Here is a 12,736-nt window from a genome sequence, read left to right on the forward strand (position 1 = left end):
GAATCCTAACAATGGGAGTAAGGTCAGAGGTAGGCAGCCAGAGCAAAAACACTTCCACACATCTTCTCATGGTCTTCCTTGCCTGTCTTGGGTACTTCAACTCTCTTACTTTCTTAATTATTTGTGCGTGTTTTATTTTATTTGTTTATTATTAACCCATTTTTCTCAAGTATTACTCTGGCACTGTGAACATGTAACAAAAAAACCCAGTCTTGATGAGTCCCGATGTCTATCAGGGCCACCTCTGTCTCGATACAGGTCCATCACATCTCACTGAGAACACAGTTTGAGGCTGAGCCCATCAGAGATTAACACACTCTGCTCTTTGGACATTAGTATGATTTGTCAGATAGCAACCTAAACAATGAAAAAAGGAATATGAAATTCAGACATGATTAGAGATTTGGCCATTATTTGATGGACTGTCTAAATGTTGAAACAGGTGCAGAGGGCTGTTTCCTCTTCTGTGTGAAGGCAGCTTCACACTATAAATCTATGCCTCGGTGGGGGTGAGAGAGTCAAACTTTATGTCTACAGTGTAAATATAAGATTAAATATCAGGTATCAATTCTAGAGTGTGTTATTAGGCAAGTGCAATTGGATTTTGCAAGCAATTTTTTCATAAATATCTTTTTTAAAATGATGCTCTTGTAGAAATGACCCATGATAGTTAAAATTTGAAACAATATGTAGAGCCTTAAACTCAAAAATAATTTGAATTGCACTGCTCTTTATAAAAAGAGGTGATTATTAAAGAAATATTGTCATAATTCATTAGGAAATCAATACCTGGAAAATTCAATGAGTAATTTCAAGCAACCACATGATCAACAGAAAATATTAAGAGGAATGATAAAATTTAAAAGCTAGTAAAAGATAAATACTTTCCTAATTTGAAGGTAAAGCTTTCAAATTTTAGGAGTTTCTGTGAAAAGAAATATTACAAAAACTAAGTCAAAGAAAAGACCACTCGTACATCAGGGAAAATATTTCACTGTTGAGTGATACACTGAAATTTCAGTGTCAAGTAAGAATACTTGAATTATTGGTACTAACTTTGCACCTCCACTGCAGAGTTTCCTAAGATTTAATTAAGGAATCTTTCACTTTTAAAAATAGCAATCATAAAATCCTCATTTGAACAATTATGTTGAACAGCTTTTTCTAAACTTTCATTAGTATATTTTAAAACCTTTGACATAAACTTATTTTTAGGAGTTACCAGATATTTATGAAAAGAAAATGTAAATTAAAATGGTTAAGTAAAAACCAAAATTTTGGTTTGGGAGTAAATAATTTGTATTATTTGACTCTAATTTAGAGGTAGAAACTTTTTAGTTTAGGAAACTTTTGAAATTATAAAAACCGCAGAATACAAAGAATTACTGCACATTAATGAAATACAATATTGTACAGAATATATTTCTACTTCTAATTTCATTAGGCCTTGCTATAGAGTGAATGTTGTATCTCCCTCAAATTCATATGTTGAAATCCTGATCCCCAATGTGATGGTATTAGGAGGTGGGGCCTTTGATAGGTGAGCCCTCACAAGTGGGATTAGTGTCCCTTCCACTATATGAGGACACAGTGAGAAGACAGCCATCTAAGAACCAGGAATCGGGCCCTCACTAGATACTGAATCTGCTGGCACCTTGATCTTGGACTTCCAGCCTCCAGAATTGTGAGAAATAAATGTCTGTTGTTGGGCCAGCCTGGTGGCACAGTGGTTAAGTTCACACGCTCCACTTCAGCGGCCCAGAGTTCGCCAGTTTGGATTCCGTGTGTGGACCTACACACCTGTTGTCAAGCCATGCTCTGGCAGGTGTCCCACATATAAAGTAGAGGAAGATCAGCAGGGATGGTAGCTCAGGGCCAGTCTTCCTGAGCAAAAAAGAGGAGGGCTGGTGGCAGATGTTAGCTCAGAGCTAACCTTCCTCAAAAAATAAAGAAAGAAAGAAAGAAAGAAAGAAAAAAAGAAATGTCTGTTGTTTATGAGCCACCGTTCTATAGTATTATAGTATAGCAGCCTCAACCAATTAAGACAGGCCTTATCAAGGTATAAAGAATCTAAATAATAATATTATGATTTTTTGTCTTTTATTTTAATAAGTACCTATAACTTTGAAATATATAACCTCAAACAACTTGATGGTTTTACTTATTCTTGTGTTTGAATTCAGTGATATATATTTTAACTACAAACTAGCAGTTTTCAAATAGTATTTTTCTTTAACTAAAATGTACCCTTTGAAGTTAGTGCATTTGTATTTATCCCATTTGACATTCAGCTGCTAGAAGCAACACCATAAATAAAAATTACATAATTCTGGAGACAATGTATAGAATAAATATACAGGCAAAAAAAGTATATCTATTAGTACAAGTTAACTGCATAGTTTTCATCAATAAATAAAAGTTATTATGAGACTTCGTGCAGCTGTTTGATAAATATTATCTGATGAGGACTATGATGAATGATCTGCCCATAGACTGTGTAACTGTGATATAAATGTTAGACCTTTGCTGCCTTCACTCACACTTACTATTCAAACAAAATGAATTATTCCTGAGCTGCAATAAAATAGACTCCTTCAGCTGTCCTACTGATATTTATATGTCCTATTTGATATTTATCAAAATTTGTTGCAAAAACAAAAATATTTCACACCAATTGATTTAGAAAGGGCTATTAAATGTTGGGAAAGCTATTCCTTTGGACTTAACACTTTAACATGGGACGTGAACAAGGGAAGAATTCTAAAGAATCTCTAGTGGGCAAATGAAATGTTAAAGAAGCACAGAAATATTCCCAAATATCAGCCGGGGCTGAACAAGTTTAGCCAAAGCAACACGTACTTAAAATACTAAATGCCCACATACACAAATGTTTTTGCAAGAATGTCTACCAAGCTCATACTGAAAATACCAGGAACTCTTCTGAGGGTTCCTCACAAATAAAACATTTGGCCAGGGGTGTCAATAGTAGGCACCCTTTGGAAGCAGATGCAAAGATATTTATATGATCCTCAGTGGCCTATGAGTGAAGGAATGTTTTTCTTTGATGACTGACACAAAGTTTTCTGTTTGGAAATGCTTTAACGAAAATAACATTTGCTGTTGAAATTTTTCACTGTCCTGTCAGGACATGATCAAATACAGTGGGTGCCTCTTGGAACATTAATTTCACTTTGCTGGTGTGGATGTGTCATGATTTGATTGCTACAATATTTGGTAGAGAACTTTAAGTTTTGAATAGATTTTTTGGAAAGAATGAACATTAACTGTTATATAAATCTTGGGACAAACATCTTGCCTCCTGAACAGAAAGAGTCTAGTAGAACAAAATGACTAATAATAAATCTGATCCATTTTCTCCAGGAAGCCTAGCCAAATCCTTGCAGAGAGACCACATGGCCCTGATGGAGGTCCATGAATGGCAACTGGAGAATGTGAGTGCATATATATATTACAGAGAGCCATAGCCAGGGCTCTGTAAGCTTTACATGGACAAGTAAATCCTTACATTTACACTTCCCTGTTCCCTCCAAAAATCAACATTTCGCAGTGGTGATAATGTATTGCTGTTCTTTTGCCAATATATAGAACAAGTTCCTTCATAGGCCATTGGACAAATACCTGATTATTCCTTGGAGTAGGTCAACCCAACCCAATTCTTATTTCCAGCTACTAAAGAGCAACTAAAATGTAGGATTTACTTTATGTTAGTCCCCAGAGATTGAGAACAGTCTGTAAAGCTACTCTCCTATCAACAGACTTGTGCTCTTCAGACCACGAAGGACAGGATCAGGCTCAATGGAAATTTAAAGAGCTTCTTGTTTTAAGATTGACATGGGAAAGTAGCATAAAGACCTGCAAAGTACAAACCTCAAACTGCTTGCACACTTGCTTTCCGTGTGAACCTAGGATTCCTATCTGAAACTTTTCCCTGGACTTTATCCAAGCCTTTTCTGGTATAAAATGCTTGAGAGACAAGGCTTTCATGAAAGGTCTTCAACTCTACACTCTTATTCCTTAGCAGATGACTTGGTAAAGACCTCCAAGTACAAGATCTTTCCCTTGAGAAAGGATATTGATAGCATTGTTTTTTCCTGACTCAGAATATAATAATAAGATTTTATTTCTATGACTCTCTGGCCTTGGATGAATTAATAAAATTTAGAGAAATAATCAGCTTTCTTTAAGAAAGAAAAAGAAGTTGCTAAAATTATTTTTCCAACACACAAACACACTGAATTTTAAAATGTGAGATATTCTCTTAAAATGATGCCAAAGTACATTGCTTACTAGAAAGAAGGATTCAATTATTTATTACCAATGACTGCATACCTGTATTAGTCTGCTCGGGCTGCCATAACAAAATACCACAAACTGGGGGGCTTAAACAACAGAAATGTGTTTTCTCACAGTTCTGGAGGCTGAGAAGTCCAAGATCAAGGTGCCCGGCTGGGAGGTCTCTTCTTGGTTTACCGATGGCCATCTTCTCGCTGTGTCCTCACATGGTAGAGAGAGAGATCTCTCTCTCTCATCCTATACTTACAGGGCCACTAATCCTATCAGAGTAGGGTTCCACTCTGATAATCTCATTTAACTTTAATTACCTCCTAAAAGCCCTGTCTCCAAATATAGTCACACTTAAGGCTTCAAAGTATGAATTTTTTGAGGGGAAGGGGACAAAATTCGGTCCATATCAATACTTTTTCTTTTAAAGATTTTTTTATTTTTTTCCTTTTTCTCCCCAAAGCCCCCTGGTACATAGTCGTATATTCTTCGCTGTGGGTCTTCTAGTTGTGGCATGTGGGACGCTGCCTCAGCATGGTTTGATGAGCAGTGCCATGTCCGCACCCAGGATTCGAACCAACAAAACACTGGGCCGCCTGTAGCAGAGTGCGCGAACTTAACCACTCGGCCACGAGGCCAGCCCCCATATCAATAATTTTAATAGAAATCTTAGCTATCAAAGTTCTGCCTAGGTCACACTTCTGAAATGATTTGCTCAACAGGTATAAAGTTTCAGTTATGCAAGATGAGTAAGTTCTAGAGATCTACTGTGCAACATAGTATGTATAGTTAACAATACCGCATCGTATACTAAAAAATTGTTAAGAAGGTAGATCTCAAGTTAAGTGTTCTTACCACCCACAAAAAAAGGGCAGCGGGGAGGGAGGAAACTTTTGGAGGTGATGGATATGTTTATTACCTTGATTGTGGAGATGGTTTCATGGGTATACGCATATGTTCTAACCCACCAAATTGTACACATTAAATATGTGCATTTGTTATATCAATTACACCTCGATAATGCTGTCCAAAAATAAATAAAATGGCTCTGGACACTTACATATCTAGAAGTTTAAAAAATAACAAGGAAAAGAAAGAGGAGGAGAAAAATAAGGTAAAATATGACAAAACTTGTCTATTTTGTTGGTAAAGGGAAAGCCATCAAGGCAACCAGCAACAAATGAACAAATGAACCAGGGAAGCATGAAACCTGAGGACGAGTTGAGATTATGCGAAGAAGGTATGAAGCAAATCTTCCTGGTTGGCAATGTCTGAGGAAAGCCAAGTTTTCATATGAAAATCAAGAATCACAGGAGAAATTCCAGAAGACAGAAAAAGAAAATGAAAAACTACCACTCTGTAGGAAAGTAACATTTATTCATTCAACAAATATTTGTTAAACTCCTGTCATGTGCAAGGCAATGTTCTAAGTTCTACAGGAGACAAAAAGAGACATGGTCCTTGCTCTGCTGGAGTTTACAAATTTTGATGAAGAGAACTATTAACCAAATAATTTCAAAAATAAATGTAAAAACCAGACTCTGAGAACATGGAAGGAGAAGTTTATGGTGCTCTAAATACATAATAAAGAATTTGACCAAGTCAGGGAAGTAGAATGAAGAAATGGTAAATAACTGAGGAAATAATAAGTGAGGTGAAATTTGAACAACGGGTAGCTGTCAACTAGGTGAGAAAGCAAGAGAAAAGTTTTCGAGGCAGAGGAGACAGCACAGGTGAAGGAACTATAATAAGAATATGGAAAATATGAAGTATAGGAAGAAAACTACTCTGGCTGGAACAGAGAGCCTGGAGAGAAATGTGGTAGTATATGAGGTTAGAGATAAGGGTGGGGGAGTAAAAGATGGGGTTTTTTTTTTGTCTTTGTCTTAAGGTCAAAGGGAATCACTGAAGGGATTTTAACCGGTGTGTGTGTGTGCAGTGTGTGTGCTAGGAATGGGGAATGATACACTCATAGATTTTGTTTTGTTTTTTAAAGATTGGCACCTGAGCTAACATCTGTTGCCAATCTTCTTTTTTTCTTTCTCCCCAAAGCCCCCCCACCCCATACATAGTTGTTTATTCTAGTTGTAGGCGCTTCTGATTGTGCTATGTGGGACGCCACCTCAGCATGGCCTGATAAGCAGTGCTAGGTCGCACCCAGGATCCGAACTGGCAAAACCCTGGGCTGCTGAAGTGGAGCGGGCAAACTTAACTCGGCCACAGGGCCAGCCCCAATATACTCAGATTTTTAAAATATTATTCTATTTGTAGTGTGGAGAAAGGATTGGAGGGGAAAACTAGTGAATATAGATACAACTCCACTCAGAAGGCTATTCAAAAATTCAACATGAAAAATAATACCCTTTTGGATAAAGGAGACAGTGATGGAGTGAAAAGGTCTTATTTGAGAGGTACATAGAAGCTAAAATTGACAGGTCTGAGGATGGATCAAATGTGAGGAGTGAAGGAAAGGGCATGCCTAGGATTATTCTAGGCTTTTGAATTTTAAACTGTGTAAATGGTGGTACCAATAATCTAAAAGATAGCTTAAAAAGCAGATTAGACCATCCTACAGGATAAATGAAGAAAATCAGAGAAAAAGATAATAAATGATAGAAGTCTCCAACCAGGTGTGTTGCTGATGACGAGAGGTGGGAACAATTAGAGCAGCCAACAAGCATCTCCTAGTTAGTGTACTCCATTGGGACCACATCAGCCTTATATGTCTAATATGTACCAAAAAAGTTCTCAGAGGGACTCCTAGGGTTCTGGAGATCCTTTCAGGATCAAAAGATCAAAAACTATTTTCAAAGGAGATAAAAAACCACAGGAGATCAAAACTATTTTCATAACAATGCTAAGACATCATTTGTCCTTTATACAGCGAAATTCCCAGACTACACTTGATATATGATATCTCAAAAGACTGAATGCAGAAGCAAATATGAGACACTCAGCTATCTTCTTCTAATTAAGGTGACATTAAAGAAATTTGCAAAAAATCTAGAACAATGCCATTGCTCTCCCTATTTTTCTGAAAAAATATAGTTATTTTTCATTTAAAATATATTAATATCCAATGAGATTATTATTTTTAAATGAATTAATAAATGCTTTTTAAAAATTTATGTTTTAATTTCCAATACAGTAAATATTGATTTATATAACCCACATAGACAATTTGGGGTTCTCAATAATGTTAAAGAATGTAAAGACATCTTTAGTCCAATAAGCTTATGAACAACTGATTTAGATAATCAATGAGATTTTCTAAAGGACATCAACCACAAGATAGCTTTTCAATTGCCAGAGAGCTATTAAAGTTCACTTCAGAAAAATACAATTAGTCCCAACAAATATTATTTCTCTCTGAAAAGCAGTGAACTAGTCTATATAACAAAGTGTTACTCAGAATATGAAGTTATTATAGGGAAAAGCCATAAGAAAATCAGTACTACATTCAGGCACTATGGAGAACTGCCAATCTTTTTATATGTGTGCAATGTCTTAAAATTCCATATACCTGGAAGTCTTAAAAGTTATATAGCCAGCATATTTGTGGGCTACTGCCATTTGGGTAGACATCACCTTCTGAGGAGTATGGTGAAGGAAGACTGAGAAGGCCTGTCCTAGACACCCTGGCACACGTTTGTCAGGTGATGAGTAACATTCATCCTTCACTTTCAGTGATACACTGATTGTAAGATTAGAAGATTGGAAACGAAGTGACAGGAACAAATTTGTGGTTCATTCAGCTTTTTAACAAATAAAAGGAGGGCCAGCTCCATGGCCGAGTGGTTAAGTTCGCGCACTCTGCTGCGGCGGCCCAGGGTTCGGATCCTGGGCGCAGACATGGCGCTGCTCATCAGGCCACGTTGAGGAGGTGTCCCACATCCCACAACTAGAAGGACCTGCAACTAAGATATACAACTGTGTACAGGGCGGGGTTGGGGAGATAAAGCAGAAAAGGAAAAAAAAAAAAAAGATTGGCAACAGTTGTCAGCCCAGGTGCCAATCCTTAAAAAAAAAAGGAAGATTGGCAACAGTTGTTAGCCCAGGTGCCAATCTTTAAAAAGAAAAAAAGAAACAAAGAACAAATAAAAGGAACTGAGAGCAGTATTCAAAACCTTGGCTCTGAAAGGTGGGAATATCCCAATGTCAAGGCGATGTCAACCTTTACTTTACTAGTTTGTGCTAAAGCTCTGAAATTTCAGTTTTATCATAGGCCTGGGCCTGTTTTTTTCACTTCTATATCCACAGAATCTAGGAAGTGTTAAACAACCCTCTTTATATTCTCTATGTGCTCCCTGGGAGTGCGGCTAGGCCTAAGGCTTTTGCCATCACTGTTGACTTAAGACTTTGCATGACCTTCAGAGAAGACTGAACTTAGATGTGCTGTAAGCACAGACATCAAACGCTTGCATCTCAACAATGGCAGAACTAAACTTATTATCTTTCTCCTCAAATTTATACCACTCTCAAATATGCATCATCTACCCAATAACTTAGGAACTTTTAGACTTTTCTCTTTCCCCATCTCATTTTCCACTACATCCAATTTGTCATTATAAACTGGACATTTTACCTCTTTAACATTGCTCACGTCCTCCCTCACCTTCTTATTCCCACTGCTTACTGCCCTAGCTCACATTCTCTTTTTTTGTTACTGGCCTGTTAAAATCAGCTCTTATCGGACTCTGTCTCCTTTCTCAGCCTTCTCCATGCCAATTACTCGAAATGTATTGCAATTCTTCTGGGTCACTGGTCCTTAAATGTTGGATGTTTTTTGTTTTTTGCTTTTGTTACTAGAAGAATTTTGAACAATTATTCATATTCCCTCTCATGCTTTTAAGTTGACATCTACACTTTTTATGGCAAGTTTAGTTTCAAAAGATATGATTTCTAGCATATTTTCACTATTATTTATACAAAAAAATTTATATCACTCTTTTAAGTGGATTTAATGGACTTTAAATACCACAGTGATTTGATGAGTACCTGTTTCCAGGTAAAAGGTACATTATCAAATTTTTTTCTCCTTGAATCATTTTTCCATTCTACTTTACCCACAGAATGTTATTGCAATGCAATGTATTTTATTTCATGTTAGAGAGTCTTTTATTCCTTACCCCGTCAAACTTTTCTGAAAGATTTTCATATATTGAGATTAATTTTTTAAATTTTTGGGGACTACAAAATTCTAAGAGATAAATACACACATACGCTAAACACACAAATACACATATGTATATATATATATATGTACATATTCTGGATAGAATTACAGAATTATTAGTAGTACATAAATAATAAATAGCATGAATACATAGTATTTTCAAAGGATTCTTTGTTTAGTAATCCCAAGGTTTTTATATCCCAGTACAATAAACCACTCAGGAAGGGTGGGCAGTCTACCTTTGTTCAGTAAAGTAGGCAAGGGTAGTTGTGAATGGTAAGGTAGGATGTTGAATTTGACTGATTCCTTAGGAATATGTGCATCTCAAGCAGAAAACTTTGGGAAAGAATTCGTATAGAAGCAGAGGAGCTGGACTTTGAACCCTTTAAGCTATCCATGTCCACAGACCCTTAGGAAAGTCTTTGTGTTCTCCTGGGTTTTGTGGACACCAATTTGGAGACTACTATCACAAATCAGGTAAGACCACTCTCTCTGCTTAATTTTTCAGTGTTTCTAATGGCAACTGGATGGGCTACTCTTGGATTCTACTTGACCTGCCTCCATCAATATTATTTTTCTCATCTTCTTCCATTTCTCTGTTTTCATCCCATTCCTACCCATATCAACCTAATTGCCATGTCTTGATACTGCAATGTTTCTCCACCAGTCCATATCTTTGTAAACCTTTCCTTACACCTAATCACAGTCATTTGTAGAAGTGAAATGAGGATTATTGATAGTAGATGGACAGCTGCTTTCTGTAGGTGTTAAATAAATAGTGGCAACTCCAGTTTTCTAATACAGTTATTATTTAATAAAACAAGAGTTTAAAACTCCTCCTTCAACTTATGAGAGGATAAATAACAGAATCATCAACTCTATTATTCAAACATGTTGAAAACTCAGAATGGATTCAAGCAGTCAGGACTGAGAGATAATCAAAAAGCTCACCCAAGAATAGAAGGACACAAACAAAAAGTGATAATCAATATTCTGTTACAACCAGTGCATGTAAATATGTGTGTGGTATACAGAATTCTAATATGGGCCCCAAGATTCCCACTCGTTGGTGTACACTCTGTATAATCCCCTCCCCTTGAGTGTGGGTAGAACTTGTGGATATGACAGGAGAGCCACTCCTGTGATTAACTTATATTGTACAACAAAAGTGAAGAGATTTTGTAGATGTAATTAAAATCTCTAATCAGTTGATTCTAAGTTAATTAAAGGGAGATTACTATAGATGTGTCTGACCTAATCAGGAGAGCTCTTTAAAACAAGGTTTAGGGGTCAGAGGCAGAAAGCTATCCTGTTGGCCTTGAAGAAGTAAACTGCCATTTTGTAGAGAAGGTCATATGGTAGGAAACATCAACTGGTTTCTAAGAGCTGAGGACTTCAGCACTATATCCACAAGAAACTGAATTCTGCCAACAATGAGTGAACTTGGAATGAGACACTGAGTCATAAATGAGACAGTAAGTGTGGTGGGCACCTAGATCATGGCGTTGTGAGATCCTAAGCAGAGAACCCACATGATTAATGCCTGGACTTCTGACCCATAGAAACTATGAGATAAGAAATGTGTGTTATTTTAAGGGGCGAAGTTTTTGGTAATTTGTCATGCAGCAGTAGAAAACTAATACACAATTGAAACCACCTCCAAATTTCTTGGTTTTGCATTATAGACTTTACTATACATGTAAGCCAAAATATTTGGAAGAATATTCGCAAAACATTCTCTCTCATGCTTTCCAGAGTTCCAGAATGTTAACTTCGCTTCATTCATTTTAATAAAAAGTGTAGTCTCAAGATATAATTTTACAAACTAAAAGCTGTCTTGTAAAGAAATACTTCCAAAATATTCCCACAGCTCAAAAGCTTATTTTAATTGTAGCTATATAAGTTTGGCTCACAAATTCTACCACCACTTTCTTAGAATTAACATCTTATAAACACCACCCTCTGTTTAACAAAGCCATTGGAATTATTGCATGTTAGTTACATAATATGCCAACTTCTCTTTGGATAGAAAAGAAAAAGAAATCTATGTAATAGTTAGGAAGTGCCACATTCATTCTATTTCTTTCCTCTCCCAATGTCTTAAAAATAGCCAAAGATTGGTTGGGAACTGAAGAGGAGGGTAACACTTGGATTTTTTTGGTGTGTGCATTCCAATTAAAGGATGAATGTGCTGGTGAGTGTGCATGTGAGTGTGTGTGTATTTATACTGGTCTTATTCCAGAGATGATTTATAAGAGTATCTAAAACACAAAATACAGAAAGGAAACAGGTAGTTTATTGTACTTAAATGATCTAGAATTATGGAAAGATTAACAAGATTTAAAAAGTCAATGAGTGGAACTAACTCAACCTATACAGAGAAATACTGTCACAGGAGTTATCTTTTATCTTAAAGGACCAAACAGATGACTCAATTTCTGTGAACATTGTGTTCACATTGAGAACCTTCCAGAATCTGCAGTTATTTCACATATGCCAGGCACATCCCTTCTTTGTGGGCTTTATTTGAGTGGTCTAAAACATTTCCTTTTATTAGCAGGTTTAAGTGGAGAGAGATTATCCTGGCAGTATCGTAGTGTGGATAATACTGAATTTAAATACTTGTTCAAAGGAATATCCTTATCATGCTGTTCTGGTAAAATACACAAACACTTAACCATATCCTCACAATTGTATATTTATCATTCTTGGAGCTCATACCTGATCTTATGCAGATTATTTGTCTTTTTATGGCTCTCTCTATATACATATCTTTATGTTATCAAATAAATTTATAACATTATTACACTTTACTGAATTTATGCAGTTCTACTGGTCTTAAAGCATTTTAGGATCCAGTTGAAAAAAATAAGACCTGTACTCATAGAAATAAAGACATGTCTATAACTAATTTTTATTTAGGATTATTTCAGGGAAGAGTAAAAATGTGTGTTAACTCTGGAGGAAAGGGACAAGTACAGATTTAAAGGCATAACACAAAGCAAATGAGAAAAGAAGCTTTTTATTATAAATTCAGGACAATTGGGTAAAGGTCAATATATAGAAAAAGACTAGAACTGCTGAAAAACAGGTTGAAACAGAATGCAGTGTGCGTACAAGGACAGCCAGAGAGGTGAGGATTGGCTACCAGAGATTAAAGACACCTATAAGAAGCTTCTATTAGACTTATTATTCTTCATGGCAGCCTCTGTCATTCACCAGAAGAGGTTCACAGTCAGTTGATAGCTCATGTTACGT

At 36.3% G+C, this 12,736-nt stretch overlaps 1 protein-coding gene across 7 annotated transcripts in view; it reads right to left on the minus strand.

Moving 5' to 3' along the window:
• HGF (hepatocyte growth factor) overlaps window positions 1–12,736 on the minus strand; it is a 76,533-nt gene that overhangs the window by 36,638 nt on the left and 27,159 nt on the right. For 2 of the 7 annotated variants that reach the window (XM_070507279.1, XM_044768124.2), the window contains one exon: window positions 12,482–12,736. The exons of the other annotated variants lie outside the window; for them this stretch is intronic. In XM_070507279.1, coding sequence (XP_070363380.1) covers window positions 12,726–12,736 — 11 coding nt within the window. In that variant the 3' untranslated portion in view covers window positions 12,482–12,725. Of the gene's footprint in view, window positions 1–12,481 lie in introns of those variants that run through there. 7 annotated transcript variants of the gene reach the window in all.

This window comes from Equus asinus, chromosome 1 (genome assembly GCF_041296235.1).
Source record: "Equus asinus isolate D_3611 breed Donkey chromosome 1, EquAss-T2T_v2, whole genome shotgun sequence".
NCBI lineage: Eukaryota > Metazoa > Chordata > Mammalia > Perissodactyla > Equidae > Equus > Equus asinus.